At 46.2% G+C, this 15,159-nt stretch overlaps 1 protein-coding gene across 6 annotated transcripts in view; it reads right to left on the minus strand.

The window, feature by feature from the left end:
- Positions 1–14,803, minus strand: part of MTOR (mechanistic target of rapamycin kinase) — a 95,810-nt gene extending 81,007 nt beyond the window's left edge. For 3 of the 6 annotated variants that reach the window (XM_061602105.1, XM_061602104.1, XM_061602101.1), the window contains exons 1-13: positions 14,695–14,803; positions 12,007–12,163; positions 11,192–11,300; positions 10,741–10,973; positions 9,143–9,343; positions 8,168–8,302; positions 6,920–7,186; positions 5,180–5,288; positions 3,997–4,183; positions 3,357–3,488; positions 2,358–2,602; positions 1,965–2,180; positions 350–555 (exon numbers count right to left, since the gene is read on the minus strand). In XM_061602105.1, coding sequence (XP_061458089.1) covers positions 350–555; positions 1,965–2,180; positions 2,358–2,602; positions 3,357–3,488; positions 3,997–4,183; positions 5,180–5,288; positions 6,920–7,186; positions 8,168–8,302; positions 9,143–9,343; positions 10,741–10,973; positions 11,192–11,300; positions 12,007–12,126 — 2,160 coding nt within the window. In that variant the 5' untranslated portion in view covers positions 12,127–12,163; positions 14,695–14,803. Of the gene's footprint in view, positions 1–349; positions 556–1,964; positions 2,181–2,357; positions 2,603–3,356; positions 3,489–3,996; positions 4,184–5,179; positions 5,289–6,919; positions 7,187–8,167; positions 8,303–9,142; positions 9,344–10,740; positions 10,974–11,191; positions 11,301–12,006; positions 12,164–14,487; positions 14,507–14,694 lie in introns of those variants that run through there. The other 3 variants (XM_061602106.1, XM_061602103.1, XM_061602102.1) reach the window with 2 other exon arrangements.
- Between the last annotated feature and the right edge of the window lie 356 nt (positions 14,804–15,159).

Here is a 15,159-nt window from a genome sequence, read left to right on the forward strand (position 1 = left end):
GTTGCTGGAAACCACAGGAGGGGAGAGAATGCTATTGCGCTCAGGTCCTTCTTGTGGGCTTCCCATTGGGGCATCTGGTTGGCCACTGTGAGAAAGGATACTGGCCTAGACAGACCATTGGCCTGATCCAGCAGGTTTTTATGAAATGAATGATACTTAAGTTAACCATGTCCATTAACTGCAATAGGTCTGCTCAAGCATTTGATATAACCCAGGGCTTTTTTCCTGCAAAGTCAGACAGATGAATAAAAACAGATTGCCTCTGAACTGGAGCAGGGCTCCCTCTGCTTCTAGGGCAAGGCAGTTTTGCCTTCTCAGTGCCTCACCAGCCTCTTCCAGCTCCCATTACCTGAATTAGCATCTTCCGTAGGAAAGGCATGACGAAAGCAGGGTTCATGCTGCTCAGCCGGCCCACGGTGCAGATGGCCAGCTCCCGGATTTCAAACACCTGGTCGTTCAGGGCTACAAAGAGAGCCTGCAAGTTCTCTGCCTGCGCCAGGTGCGCGTCAAATCGCTCGTCCAGGGACGCCAGCACGCAGTACCTGATGTCAGGGTCTGAAAGAGCACAGTTGAAGAGCAGGCACTTGGGAGGAGCTTAACAGCACTGAATGATATATTAAAACCACAGGGAGTACATTGATTTCCTGCCCTCTCTCTTGCAAGAGGAAAACATCCGATTGTTGGAAGCTGCCTCATACAAGGTCCATCTACTCCAGTATTGTCTGTTCTGACTGGCAGTGGCTAAGCCACAGTTTGGGGGCCTAATCAGGGCCGCATTATGACTTTCGTGGGCCCTAGGCACTTTTGCCTTCGCGGGTCCCTCCCACCATAATAATATCAATATTAAAAATTATTTTTGATATAACTTTAAATACGTCAACATTTTATTTTTTTTCTGTTGTAGGCAAAATTTAATAGATTTTCATGGGCCCTAAACGTTTCATTTTTTTCTGATGCGAGAAAAAAAATTAAAACGCTTTCTTCGACCCTAAAAGTTCTTTTTTTTCCTTCTGATTTTGAAAGAAATTAAAACATTTTTGTGGGCCCTAGGCACTGTGCCTAATGGATAAGTCGGCCCTGGGCCTAATTCCCCAAAACCTCACTGATTTGGGTTGCAGCAGCAACAAAAGGGGAATAGTAGATAAAGGGCTGGGTGGGTGGAGCCCAGCGTCCTGAAAGGGATATAAATTGCTCCTCTCTGATCATCAGATCAAACAATCACCCCACGCCACAGATGATCTGCACGGATCAGCTGAGGTGGGGCTGTGTACCTCTGCCTGTAAGAGTATGAGAAAGTGCATGGGGTGACCGCACCCACCTTCAACCACACTAACTACTAGCATGTGCCCTCCTGTCCCAAAGTTTGTATTTATTTATAGATTTATGTACCTCCCTCGCAAAACATCAGGCATCCAAAAACATAGAAACATTTAAGAATACAAAACAATCATAAAAATGACTTGCTACTCCAAAAACGTTATAAACACCTGCATAGGCTTGTCAGCACAGAAGAAGTCTTCAAAAGACCCCTTAAAGTCAAAAGCAAGAATGCTTGCCAAATCTACCAGAAGAATGTTCCACATTGTGGGACCGGCAACGCTAAGTTGGCCAAGGGTGAATGTAATCTTTGGGCCAAAAAAAAGATTAGTCACCCGTACTCTAGGGTCACATGAAGAGAGAGACCATTCCCATCATTTGGTACTTGATTTTTGTCTCTGGAGATGCCAGAGATGGATCCTGGGACCTTCCACATGCACAGAAGGTGCTCTGCTACAAAGTAAGATCCTTTGTTACCAAATCACAGAAGCCCTGAAAACTGATTCTTGGGAGTTACACTGTCGGTCTACACACTGATCAGGACAGTAAGATTAGATCAGAAAGGACGGCGCTGTTGCTGCCCTCTGCTAAGAGCCAGCAACATGTTCATGGAAGCAGCAAAAAGTATCTGTAGCCTCTGCGCTCACCTGGATCTGTGATCCCAACCACCAACAGTTTGCTGAGGACATCTGCCACCACCTGCACAGCAGTCTGGCTCACGACGTGGGTGTGCCCACTGATTAAGTGAATGGACGGCGTGAGCAAGCGCGAACATGTGCGAGCTGCCTCCATCCGGACCTCCTTGTGCTCACTATTGAGGAAGTGGTCTGCACAGTGCCGGACAAATTGAGTCAGTGAATGCCCTAAAAAAAAAAAAAAAAAAAGAGGAGACGTGGAGCAGATGGAGAAGAAAAAAATGTTTGCTGGCTCTCTTGCACAGGCAAATGCTTGCAGGGGCAAAGCATTAACAGCTAGAGCACCCTGCTGCCTCTCTGAATTCCTAAGGATTTCGATTTGTATTCTCCTCTGCTGACACTTACCTTCAAACTCAAAGCTGCCCAGGGTGCGGAGCGCAAGGGTGGTGCTGCCCACGTCATTGGTCTCGGGAATATTGGTGAGGCTGGGAGAAGCCAGCTGGTGGGCCAGGCCTTTTGGCATCCCCGGGTGGCGCAAGGGTCTGTGCATTAGGACCATAGAGAGCATCTTCAGCAGGCCATCTTGGATCTCCTTCTTCAGCTGCGGGATCTGGCGACTCAAGTCATACAGCACGGCCGTCAGAGCGGGGCTGAGGGCAAGACACAGTCCACATGGTCCGTGAGTTTGGCAAGTCATTAAGGGGGATTCAAGTCTTTTTGCAGGCTTTGTTCTGACTGAGGCAGAAAGCTTTTTGTTTGTTTTTTGTGATAATTCCTTTATGAATTCCGCAAGTGCCCACCAATTAGAGACTGTGCCAGCAGAAACACCCACGCGCCACTTACATGGAGGGAGTCAAGGAATTCACGATGGGGGCACACGCTCCCAGAAGACACCCCTGCATTACCATACAGACACATAAACGTATTCCAACTCTCCATTGCAGGACGGCTGAAATGGGCAGAAGGAGCCCACGCACACTGTATCCTGTCTCCCTTCAATCCTATTACTCAAGAGGTAAAGCCCAAGGCCTGCTTTCCTTCATGGGCAACCTTCTGGGGGCCACGTGCCAGAGGCAAAAATTGGCTAGGGTAACAGCTGTCACCCTTCCCTTTGTCTAGTAAGTGATATTCCAGCCATACAGAATTCAGATGTTTATATACCCCAATACTCACAACTCTCCATCCTCCAACAGGGCAAGCTAGGAGCAATTGTCACAGTTCAAGGACACGTTCCAGCCAGGCAAAAGTACTCAAGGAGGGAACAGAGCAGGGCCAATGAGAAACAGAGCTTGGGAAGGATGCATTGCCTGGGGAGAATCCTGAGGGCTGACCTTGTTCTGCACCCCTGCATTAGTGCAACACCTAAATAAAAGGTACATGTCTGCAACCATGTAGAGTGCCTACCTCAGCCCCACAGCCAGCATGGGTTCCAGAAGCTCCTTGATGTCTTGCTGGATGGAAGGCCCCATCGCTCGTGCCAGCATGCTGATGCAGGTAAAAACAGTGGCATCTACCTGCACCGACTTTTGTCTCCTGCTGAGGTTTATCAGAAATAGTTTCACCAAGCAAGTCTTGAACATCATATCTGTATTACCATCTCCCCCCCCCCAGACAAGGTTTCTTCATGTGTGGCAAACAGCACCTAAGGACAAGTCAGAGCAAAACCAGGAGGGGGGTGCGTGTGTGCGTGCATATATGTTTGTATATCAATGAATTCTAGGTGTTTTGTTCAATTTTGTTAATCTTTCTTAGGACTTATTAACGGGATAATGTATTTATTTTTAAATGCCTTGTTAGTCTCTTGAAGACCTTTGGATAACAAGCGACTAATAAGTTTAATAACTAATAAGAACAAATTATTATTACTATTATTATTATTGACACAAGCCTGTTTCTAGCGGCTCCTGTATATTTCAGCAGAGCGTGTGCGGAAATCTGCCCCTCCCACCAGTCATGGTTCAAGATTCTCATTCAAAAGGGAACCTCTTGCATGCTTTTTGAATACATCACAGCCATCTCGAACCTTTGCCCACAGCACACTCACTTGTGGGTAAGGTCCTTTGGTGGGAGGGCAGCCTTGATAATTTCAAGGACTTTTGGCAGGTACACTTGGAATTCTGACCGCACAGCCACCGAGAGTAAACCCAAGGCCTGGAACGCTGCAGTCCGCTCCTTCTCTTTCTTAACGCAGCTCAAGACGTGGTTCATGGTGTCTGGAAGGTAGTGGTCAGCTGGTCACACCAAAAATAAAGAACAGAAAAGAAAGGGATCATTGACCATATCTACTCAAAAAGCTTACAGTTGATCAGTGAGGAGGGAAAAGGCAATTTATTTAATTTTATTAAATGTATATCCCGCCCTTCCTCACAGAATGACCCTATTTGCATACGCTTAGTTTATACCTACCAGCCAGTAGGCAGAGAGAAAAAAAAAGCCATGGCTAAGGTATTGTTCCGGTTCCAGGGCATCAAGCACAGAACCTGGACCCTCTATCCTAGTCTTGCCCAACTTGGTGTGCTCCAGATTACAATTTTGGATTACAGCTCCCATCAGCCCCAGACAACACAACTGATGGGAGTTGTAGTCCAAAACAGCACAAGTTTGGACAAGGCTGCTCTATTCTTTGGGCTGCAAAAAAAGTGTTCTAGCAATCAGTAGGAGGATATATTCCATCCAGCTACCACCAATCTGTAGCAGAATGACTATATTCTGTTCTGTGTTCCTATAAATCCTTGACAGAGCAGGAGTAACAGGTGGGTTTATTCCTGCACTCCCATCTCCTACTCCCTCCAATACAAAAAACAATCCTGCCCAGTAACGTAGTGGCAGATTCAGAAGTGCAGGGTCCTTTCATGATAGTCACACCATGCCCCCTCATAGCCACACCCCCTTTCCCTGGTCTCCCTTGCTTGCTCTCATGTCATCTCCGAGTCCATGCTCCACTACAGCAGACGTGCCTAGGAGCCAATCAGCGTGAAAAGGGAAGCTGTGTGTTAGATACCAAGAGGAGACTGTGGTTAACCTACCTCCTTTCACTCTGATTGGCTCCAAACAGCACGAAAAGACAAGGACGCTTCTCAGCGGCTTTCATGCCAATTGACTCGTACATAGGGATCTGGTTGGGACCCTGCTCCCAAGAAAGTGAGGAGTCCATGATACCCACCCGACCCTGGATGACTACAACCCTGAGATTCCTGCCTAAAATTTGCATGCAGGAGTCCTTCTACCTGTGAAAGCAGAAGGGCGAAACGCAGCCAGCCGTGGCAGCAAGCTGAGGACAGTCATTTGGATCAGAGAGTTCTTGCTGCTCCGGCACTTCAGAACCCAATAGCACACCTGAGGTACAAAAGGTAGAAGGTGCTACTACTGGGGTTCACAAAACATAACGTCAATGACTGTATACTGTAAATAAGAGTGATACTACTTCAAATACATCTATGGTCACATCCACCCCATATGGCTCCTCCTCCCACCCCAAATGCTGGGAATTGTAGCTCTGTGAGGGGTAAACTGCAAGTCTCAGGATGCACTGGGGAAAGCCATGTACTTTAAATGTGTGGTGTGGATATGACCTATATTAGGTTAGAGACAGGCATTGGGTTGTATCCCACTTGAGCCTCAGTCTGAGTAGACCTGATGAAATTAGTGGACCCAAGTTAATTATGTCCATTAACTCCAAAGGGGTCTACTCTGGTTGGGACTAACGTTGGCTACCTGGATGGAAGCCAGCATCAGCCCAGCTAGAAGGGGCAGAGAGAATCTGAGACCAAAGGAGAGTTACCTCATTGCCTCTTTCTGGGAAGTCAGGAATAATGGGCTCAAGTTGCAGGAAGCCAGATTTCGACTGGACATCAGGAAAAACTTCCTAACTGTTAGAGCCATACAACAATGGAACCAATTACCTAGAGAGGTAGTGGGCTCTCCGACACTGGAGGCATTCAAGAGGCAGCTGGACAGCCATCTGTCGGGAATGCTTTGATTTGGACTCCTGCATTGAGCAGGGGGTTGGACTTGATGGCCTTGTAGGCCCCTTCCAACTCTACTATTCTATGATCCTATGACTATTGCATTAAGTTTAAAGCTGCCAGTGGGAGTTGGTCAAGCAGGAAAGAGGGCTCCAAGCTAATGTCCTGCAGGCTGAGGTTGGTAGCTATGAAAGAACGTGGTAACTTCTGCTTCTTCTCTGTACCTTCCTAGGTAGGTGACTCTGTGGCCCTCCTGCAGGCTGCATTCAGATGCCACACAACGCAATGGTTTATAAGGAGAGAGTCTCCATCCATCAAACCTTGTGTACATGCAAGAGAATACACTGGGTTGTATCCAACACTAATCTTACTGAGAGTAAACCAACTGAAGCTAACGAACATGGCTTACCTAGATCCATTAATTTCAATGGGTCTACTCTGAGTAGGACGTAGTTGTCTATATTTAAATATTGCTGGTGTTCACATCTGAACCCATGTTGGCTCACAAGGCAGGATATGAAGCCATGGTTGGAAGTTGATTTACAAACCAGTTCGTGCTAACTTGCAGTCTGTCATTATGTCTGAATTCACAAGCCACAGGTGTAGGCCTTTGCTCACCCTTGTATAGCTGATGCAATATGGAGAGGACGACCAAGCTTACGAAGCAGAGCGCTGAGCAGACAAAAAGCAGCTCAGTACCATGGTTTGTCTGTTGAACGCATGGAATGGATTGGCAAGACATTTGAACTGCGCCACTGCATTGGGACTTTAAAGCAGCCTTTCCCAACTGGTGCGCCTCCAGATGTTGCTGGACCACAACTCCCATCAGCCTCAGCCATTGGCAATGCTGGCTGAGGCTGATGGGAGTTGTGGTCCAGCAAGATCTGGAGGCACACCGGTTGGGAAAGGCTGCTTTAAAGGCTGCTTGTCACGATGTGCCGGCTTTGTCGTAGCTTGAGAGCAAAAACAAAAGGAAAGAGAGCGAGGCGTCCTCGAACTAACCTGGTCAAACTTCTCTTCCATCAGCTCTCTGCAGCACCGACTTTCCACCAAGGTTGACTTGGGCGGGACAGGGGATGCACCAAAGCCTGGGTGGGGGCTGTAGCCTAGTAGCCCCACCAAGGCATTGGACTGCTGAGGCTGTACCGACTGGAAGCTGGAAAAGGGGGTGATGTGGCGAGGTTTGGTCCCGAAGCCAAGCAGGTCTTTGCAGTATTTGTCGTGCACCATCTGCTGTTGTGTAATCTCCTCCATCTCTTCTCTAAGACGCTGGGCAAAAAGGGAAAGAAAAGGGTGCTTAACACTGGGTGTGCCCCCCACTGACCCCGTAAGCAACCTAGGCACAGAAGTGAGGTGCCGTAGCATGGAACATACATAAGATGAGTGCTGCCACACACCAGACTGCTTAGTTTTCCCCAACCCGACGCCCTCCAGATGTTTTGGACTACAGCTCCCGTCAGCCCGGCCAACGATCAGGGATCTCTTTGTTAGGCTGTGTACACACCATACCTTCCCTCCCCACCCCACAAATCCTGGGAACTGTAGTTTACCCCTCACAGAGCTACAATTCCAAGCACCCTTAACAAACTACAGTCCCTAGGATCCTTTGGGGAAAGTCATGTGCTTTGAATACATGGTGTCTACGTAGTCTTAATCTCAACCTGACCTCTATGTGCCCTCCTCCACTTCACACACACAGAACTACAACTCCAAAGAATCCCTAGGGAAAAGGAATGAGTGGTAAACCTAGTATACCCTCAGCGGAAACTAATCTTGAGAAAATGAGCAAGAAGAGAAAAGAGGGATAACATATGATGTTAAATTGCTGGGCGGCATTGAAGATGGATCCTGAGCCTGCCATATCAACATGCCCCCAAATCCTCTAGAATGCTCAAGAGATTTCTTGGGAGATGCCAAGCGTTCCTTAGGAGAAAAACCTTACCGTGAAATTTGAACACACAATTGCCTTAACCGTTTTGGGGGTGTTTGGGGTGCTTTTCTCCCAAACTGCTGTTTAACCAAGAGGGTTCAGAATGCTGGGAGTAATAGTTTTAGGAGGTTACTGTCACCTGGGCACTGAAGGCAAGTAACGGCGCACGAAGATGTCTGGTGCAAGCTGCCTCTAAAAACCTATCACTGGCCCAACTAGTCCGATCCCAATATGCTTGTGGGCTCGGGTTCAGAACAGCCCCCTTTAATCTGGCCATCAAACGCATGACAACCCAGCTGCTACCTCCCTTATTAACTCACCTCTCCCTCCATGCTGCTGATCCTCACTAGCTCATTAAGGATCAGCAAGGCACCATGGATGCGGTCATCCCGGTTCATACCCTTCTCCTTGGCCACAGTCTCATCAAAGCCCTTCTCAGCTTCCTCGTATGTTTGCTGAAATGACAATATTACTACTTCATATTTATACAGCTATTTTTTCTTAGCGCTCAAATTCTTGCATCATATTCTTTTACAACACTGAAAAGTGAGTCAGTGTTTTTATCTTTACAATGCAGAGCAGGCCTGGTGGTGAGGGTGCTGAGCTCGAGAGATCGAGGCTTGGCCAAAGCATGCCAGCGGGTTCATGCCTGAACTGAGATTTCAGCTAAGGACATCAAGGCTCACTCTGCTAACCACCATGGCTCAGAGCAGACACAACAAACCACGGCGTGCACTAACCGTAGCTGAGAACTCAAACCATTGTTTGAGCTTCCAGGCATACAAGCAAACCATGGTACAGAGCTTGCTGCTAAGTAAACATATAGGATTGGGCTGCTAAAGTAAACTTTCTCCTTTCTTTCAAACAGAAGTCACCTGTGAAGAAGGCGGCCACACAGGTATGCCCAGACCTAACACCTTCTGCCCCAGGTGGTTCCAAATGCTGGCAATTCATATTTTCAGGGCATTTATTTTACTTCATTCATTTAGAAACATTCTTAATTATTTCACATTGAGGAGAAACAAAACAGAAATCAAATACAACATAGTAATAATCAAATAAAAAACGATTGAAATGATGTTATACTATTCAACCAGCCACCATCACGCACCCATCCATACCCAGTAGCGCAAAATCCCAGCCAGTCACTTTGCATAAGAAAGACAGCTGACCAGATAAAAACTCACACAGGCTTGGGAATTAAATAAAAAAATTATCTCCTACCCTGTGCTATTTACAATAGCATGGCATGGAAAAGAGTTTCCCCCACCCAGCCCAAGAAGCTTTCTCCTTACTCGATACCACTGCGGCTTCTGCATCTCTTTTGACTCCCGCTGGGTAGTCAGGATGAGGCAGGCTCGCAAGGCAGAAACGGCTCCCTCACGGATGGCCTGCTTTGGATCCCAGACGGCTACAAAGATGTTATCAAAAAACGGCTGCACTTGCTGGAAGAAGAAGGTCGGGACGCTGATTGCCAGTTCTCGCAAAACCAAGACCTGGAGGGGGGAGGGAAAAAAGAGAGGGAGTCCACAGGCGGAAATGAGAATCCAGATGCTTACCAACTGGGCTGGCAGCCTTACACTCACACACAAGGGCCTCTCCCATAGAGAGCGAGGTGAATTTGGTGCCTCACCATATTCCGCCATGAAGAGCAAGGCAGATTTCTGTCCTCTACTATCAACTCTAAGGTGGAGTTTTATTTATGCCCCACTCCTATCTCACAGGACCAAACTAGAGGCAACATTAAATGCAGATTTGTGTTTAACAGGCAGGGTTCTTTTGTGAAACACAAATAGCACGTGGGGCGGGGGGAGAAAGAGGTTTTAGCATTATCGGGATCGCAACAGGAGTGGAGGGAAAGTTTAACCATATCCTCCCCTGCTATGGTCTTGAAGAAAATCCCCTCCTTTGAATCTGGTATTTGCTTTAAGGAAAAATCCCCCATTCAGGTAAAAATTGAAACTCTGTTAGAACATCCTCACCAAATGACAGCTCCCACAGTTCTTTGGGGGAAAGCTGCAAGTGTTAAACTGGGATAAAGCCAACATATGTTTCATAGTGCAGTATGCTTGGGTCCAGGCTATTTGTCAGACCGCATTGCCCTCTATGTGCCTGCCCGGGCCCTGAGATCCTCAGGAGAGGCCCTTCTTTCAATACCTTCATCCTCACAAGTACAACTAGTGAGGATACGAGATAGGGCCTTCTCGGTGGCTGCCCCTAGGCTTTGGAATTCCCTCCTTAAGGAGATAAGAATGGCCTCTTCCCTGCAGTCCTTTCGTCAACAGGTAAAAACTTTCTTATTTCAGCAAGCCTTTGATTCCGAAGGCGGCTAAGGATAGGCCCAAAAGGAGGTTATATTGTTCTTGCTTGTTTATTTTTTAACTATTCTGATTTTATGAGTGTAGTTTTTAATTATCAGAAACAGTTTAATGCTGTTTTAAATTAGAGTTCATTTTTTCATTATATCCGTCTAAATTTATTTATTTATGTATTATATGCTTTTAACTTTGGTAGGTTTTAATTGTATCTGTTTTTTATCTGGAAGCCGCCGTGAGTTCTAATTTGGAAAAACGGCGGGGTATAAATAAAGTTAGTAATAATATGCCCTTAGAGCTGTTAACATTCTGGACCACCCTGCCTTGTGTTATAGTGCAAATCTTATATACTGAAAACAACACCGGGAAAAATTATGGTGGGTAGTTAAGCCACTGGGATGAGAAGGGAAAGAGACGTAAAAGGAGAACCCACACAGAGTGGACATGGCTTTGTCGTTAGCAAGGCCTGGATGTTTGCTCCCAGCTCCAGATCACCCCTTGAACTACTGCTCCAAAAACCCTCAAAAGCCCCACACAAGCAGTTTGCATCACAGCTATTCAAAAGAATGGATTCTTACTGCTGCATGCCTCCGGCCTTCATTCCTGTCAGCTCCAAGCCACTCCAAAGCCCGCTTCACTTCAAACTCCACATATTCCGCCGTAAAGGTGTCGCCAGCCATGGCCAGGCGCCCAATGGCCTTGGAGGCCATCTCCATGACAACAGGGTCATTGGAAGGAAGGAGATTCCTTAGGTAGTTGGCAAACCTACCAATGCGGGTAGCATTGCCTCCCTCAACTCCAATTAGGCTTGCTGGGGAAAAGAAAAGTACCAGAGTTGCTGAAGTGCAATTGCATCTGGATAATACAATGAAAAAGTAAATACTCCCACAATTTACTGATTTAAACATAACCCTACTACCTCTTCCTATTCCACAAACCATCACAGAATAAGACAGTTTTTGGAAAGCTTAATGAAGAGGTGGGGAGCTTTTTTCAGCTCAAGAGCAACCTTCCCATCCAGACACCTACCTATGGCCAAAATGCCTCCTTTTCTCTCATTTGCATCTGAACTAGAGACCAACTCGAAGATATGGTGATTCAGCTGATCGTAAAAACGGGTAGATTCTTCTTGGCTCATCTACAGAGGAGGGGGGGAAAAACACACAACTCAATAAGAAGCTGCTCCTGGCCACAAAAAGATCAAGTAAAACCTTTTCTATCCTACATAAATCTAGGGGGGGGGATGGGGATGAATAAAAGGCATTAAGAAAAACACATTATCCAAACTGAAAGAAGATTCTTAGACCAGCTTGTTTGTGCTTTGGTGGAAGGGAGGAAGAGTGATGATGGGGAGGAGCCATAGCTCTATGACAGAGTATGCACCTGGGCACAGAAGGTCCCAGAGTCAATGCCAGCATCTCCAGTGAAAAAGGAGCAGATGACAGGACAAGCCTTTCTCTATCAGAGATTTCAGAGAGCCACTGCCAATCAGGAGTAGTCAATACTGGACTTAATGGACAAAAAGTCTGAACTGGTACAGGACAGCTACCTATACTATGTTTTTAAATGGCCTATTAGTCAAATTAAGATTTAAACAGCACTCATGTACAAATGCAGAAAGATCCCTGCCCTCAAGGAAATTATAATCCAACGTTTATAATGGGGAAAGGCAACAGAGGAAAGCAAGGGATGAACAAATGCAGTTACACAATTTTTAGCTTGGTTGAAAGGAATAAGGAATCAAATAAAGCAAAGGCCTTTGGGAAAAGATACACTTCACTTGTTCTCATTCCCAGGAAATGCACATAAGGAGTTCTCCCCGGTTCTCCTCCCACCCCACTCACCTCGCGGAGCTCCATGGTAACATAATGCTGCAAATCTTTGGCAGCTTTTGCCCTGACCTCTTCGTTCCGGCTCTTGAGGCCACTGGCAAACTGCTGAAGGATAATGACAGTCCCCGACATGGTGGCGGCAAGTCAGGGGCATCAAGCCGTCTGGGCACTTAAAGAGACAGAAAGGTGGAAAGAAACCATTATGAACTTATTGAAAAGGCTGCAACTCAGTCTCTCTCACTCAATCTCAAGCCTGTCATAGACACATTATGTTTCCAGGTTGCAGAATATCCTGCAGAGATTCTGTGAAAATGGGACAACCCCCACACACAGGCCCACATCAAATATCTCTGTTGTCTTTTCAGCACCAAGAACTTTCTGACTGCCTCCCTCCACCCAGAGAGGGTGGGGTAGAGTCTTGTTTGACATCCCACAGTGTGCAAATGTTCTGGACCTGTGGTTGGGTAGCAAGACAGAAGGATCCTCAATCCAATAGCCTAGCACCACTGACAAACATTAAAAGCCAGTACAGTCCTTCACAGGAAGCCTAACCAGGGAAATGGAATCTTTGTAAGCTATAGTGATCCCCTCCTTCCTGACCTGTCTATGTTGATGACGAATGGGACATCTTAAATCAGTGCAAAAGCAATCTTAAATTCAAGCAACCAGATTTAGTAAACATTCAGTTATTTTATTCACTAAACCAAAGGTTCCCAAACTGTGGTTCGTGGGCCACCAGTAATCCAAGAGCTTCATTTCGGTGGTCTGCAGCATGTTTACATCAAGTATTCCTCATGATTTTTAATTCAAATTGTAACACAAGAAAATACAAGAAATAAAAGAAACAATAAAAAATAATAGTATAGGTAGCATCTAGCACAGTGTAGGCTGTAATCCAATACAACTAACCTGGAGCTTACTTCTGAACAGACACATATTGGATTGCTGCCTTAGGATGCAATCCAATATGCACTTACCTGGGGGTAAGCCCCATTGAACCACATGGAGCTTACTTCTGAATAGACACAAATGGATTGCTGCCTTAAGACATGTCCATCCATTCCAATGCATCTGCTTTGAGTAAGACTAGCACTGGGTTAAATTTTACTTTCATGAGGTTGCATCCAATGCTGACCTTACTCAAGATCAGGCCCTACAGAAATCAATGAGCGTGACTGACTTTGGTCCGTTCGTTTCAACAGGTCTACTCTTACTATATATGGAGCGAGAAATACCAATGTCCAAGCCAGATTTAGAAAGGAAAGAGGTACAAGAGAACATATCACAAACATATGTTGGATAACGGAACGGACCAAGGAATTTCAGAAGGAAATCACCCTATGCTTTATAGATTACAGCAAAGCCTTTAACTATGTAGATCATGAAAAGCTATGGAATGCTTTAAAAGAAATGGGGGTGCCTCAGCATCTGATTGTCCTGATGCGCAACCTAGACTCTGGACAAGAGGCTACTGCAAGGACAGAATACAGAGAAATCTACTGGTTCCCCATCTGAAAGGGTATGAGACAGGGGTGTATTTTATCACTCTATTTGTTTAATCTATATGCAGAACATGTCATATGGAAAGCTGGATTGGACCAAGATGAAGGAGATGTGAAAACTGGAGGGAGAAATATTAATAATTTAAGATATGCAGATGATACCATACTTCCAGCAGAAACCAGTAATGATTTGAAACAAATGCTGTTGAAAGTTAAAGAGGAAAGCACAAAGGACTACAGCTGAATGTGAAGAAACCAAAGTAATGACAACAGAAGATTTATGTAACTTTAAAATTGACAACAAGGTCATTGAACGTCAGGGATTATCAATACCTTGGCACAGTCATCAACCAAAATGGAGACAATAGTCAAGAAATCAGAAGGAGGCTAGGACTGGGGAAGGCAGCTGTGAGAGAACTAGAAAAGGTCCTCAAATGCAAAGATGTATCACTGAACACCAAAGTCAGGATCATTCAGACCATGGTATTCCCGATCTCTATGTATGGATGTGAAAGTTGGACAGTGAAAAAGGTGGATAAGAGAAAAATCAACTCATTTGAAATGTGGTGCTGGAGGAGAGCTTTGTGCATACCATGGACTGCGAAAAAGACAAATAATTGGGTGTTAGAACAAATTAAACCAGAACTGTCACTAGAAGCTAAAATGATGAAACCGAGGTTATCATACTTTGGACACATCATGAGAAGACACAATTCATGACAGATGCTCTTGGAGGTCGCTGATTCATAGGGTCGCCATAAGTCGTAGTCAACTTGGAGGCACATAACAACTCTGAGTCGGAATGAGCAGGAGACTACCCATAATATACCCCCTCCCCCAAAACATAAAAATCCATGTAAGTTCTATCTTGAAACGTGTGGATGAGAAGAACAATAGCAATAATCGTTACTGGGGGGGGTGAGGCAGGAGGACCTATTTAATAGACATTTTTACACGGGGAGTAAGCCCCTTTGAAGTCACTGGGGCTTACCCCCAAGTAGGCGCACGTAGAGGACTTGTGGTGTAATAAAAAAAGCCTGAAATCCTGAGATAAAAATAAATAAATCCTGAGATAAAATATTTATTCTGAGGTAGGTTTTTCCCCGCGTGAGGTAAAAAGGAGGGAATTCCCTCCCCGCTTGCGGCCACACATGCAGAACCCGCAGCCCCCCACTACGTCGCCGCGTCCCTTCCTTACGTCACTCCTCACAGCCTCATCGGCCTCATTCTCTCCTTCGCGGCCCGGCGAACCGCTCTCGTTTACCCCTTCTTTCCCCTTTCCTCCCCCTCCACCTTCATTGCCAAGCACCGCCCTTAACCGGCGAAACCAACCAACGAAAAGCCTTGGGTCTGTCGATGGACAGGGGCTCTACGAATAAAAACAAGGAAGGAGAGGACCGACAGTTAGCCCCGCCCCCGCCTTAAAAAAAGAAAAGAAAGCAACATTCGCCCTTTCCCCGCCCTCTCACACTCTAAAAGCACAGTAAAGGGAGGTAACGTGTAGCCGTCCAATCAAAGGAGACAGGTTACGGGATTGACACCGAGAGCGACCCGTAGAATAGCAGTTAAGGAGAAGGTGGACAGTCGTTCATTGAGACTTCAGAATCGTTTCCGTCCTGGTCCGAGTCGCGGTCTAAAAAGTGCGCGTGCGCTAAGTGTTCAA

The sequence above is a fragment of the Rhineura floridana genome, chromosome 18 (genome assembly GCF_030035675.1).
Source record: "Rhineura floridana isolate rRhiFlo1 chromosome 18, rRhiFlo1.hap2, whole genome shotgun sequence".
Classification (NCBI taxonomy): domain Eukaryota; kingdom Metazoa; phylum Chordata; class Lepidosauria; order Squamata; family Rhineuridae; genus Rhineura; species Rhineura floridana.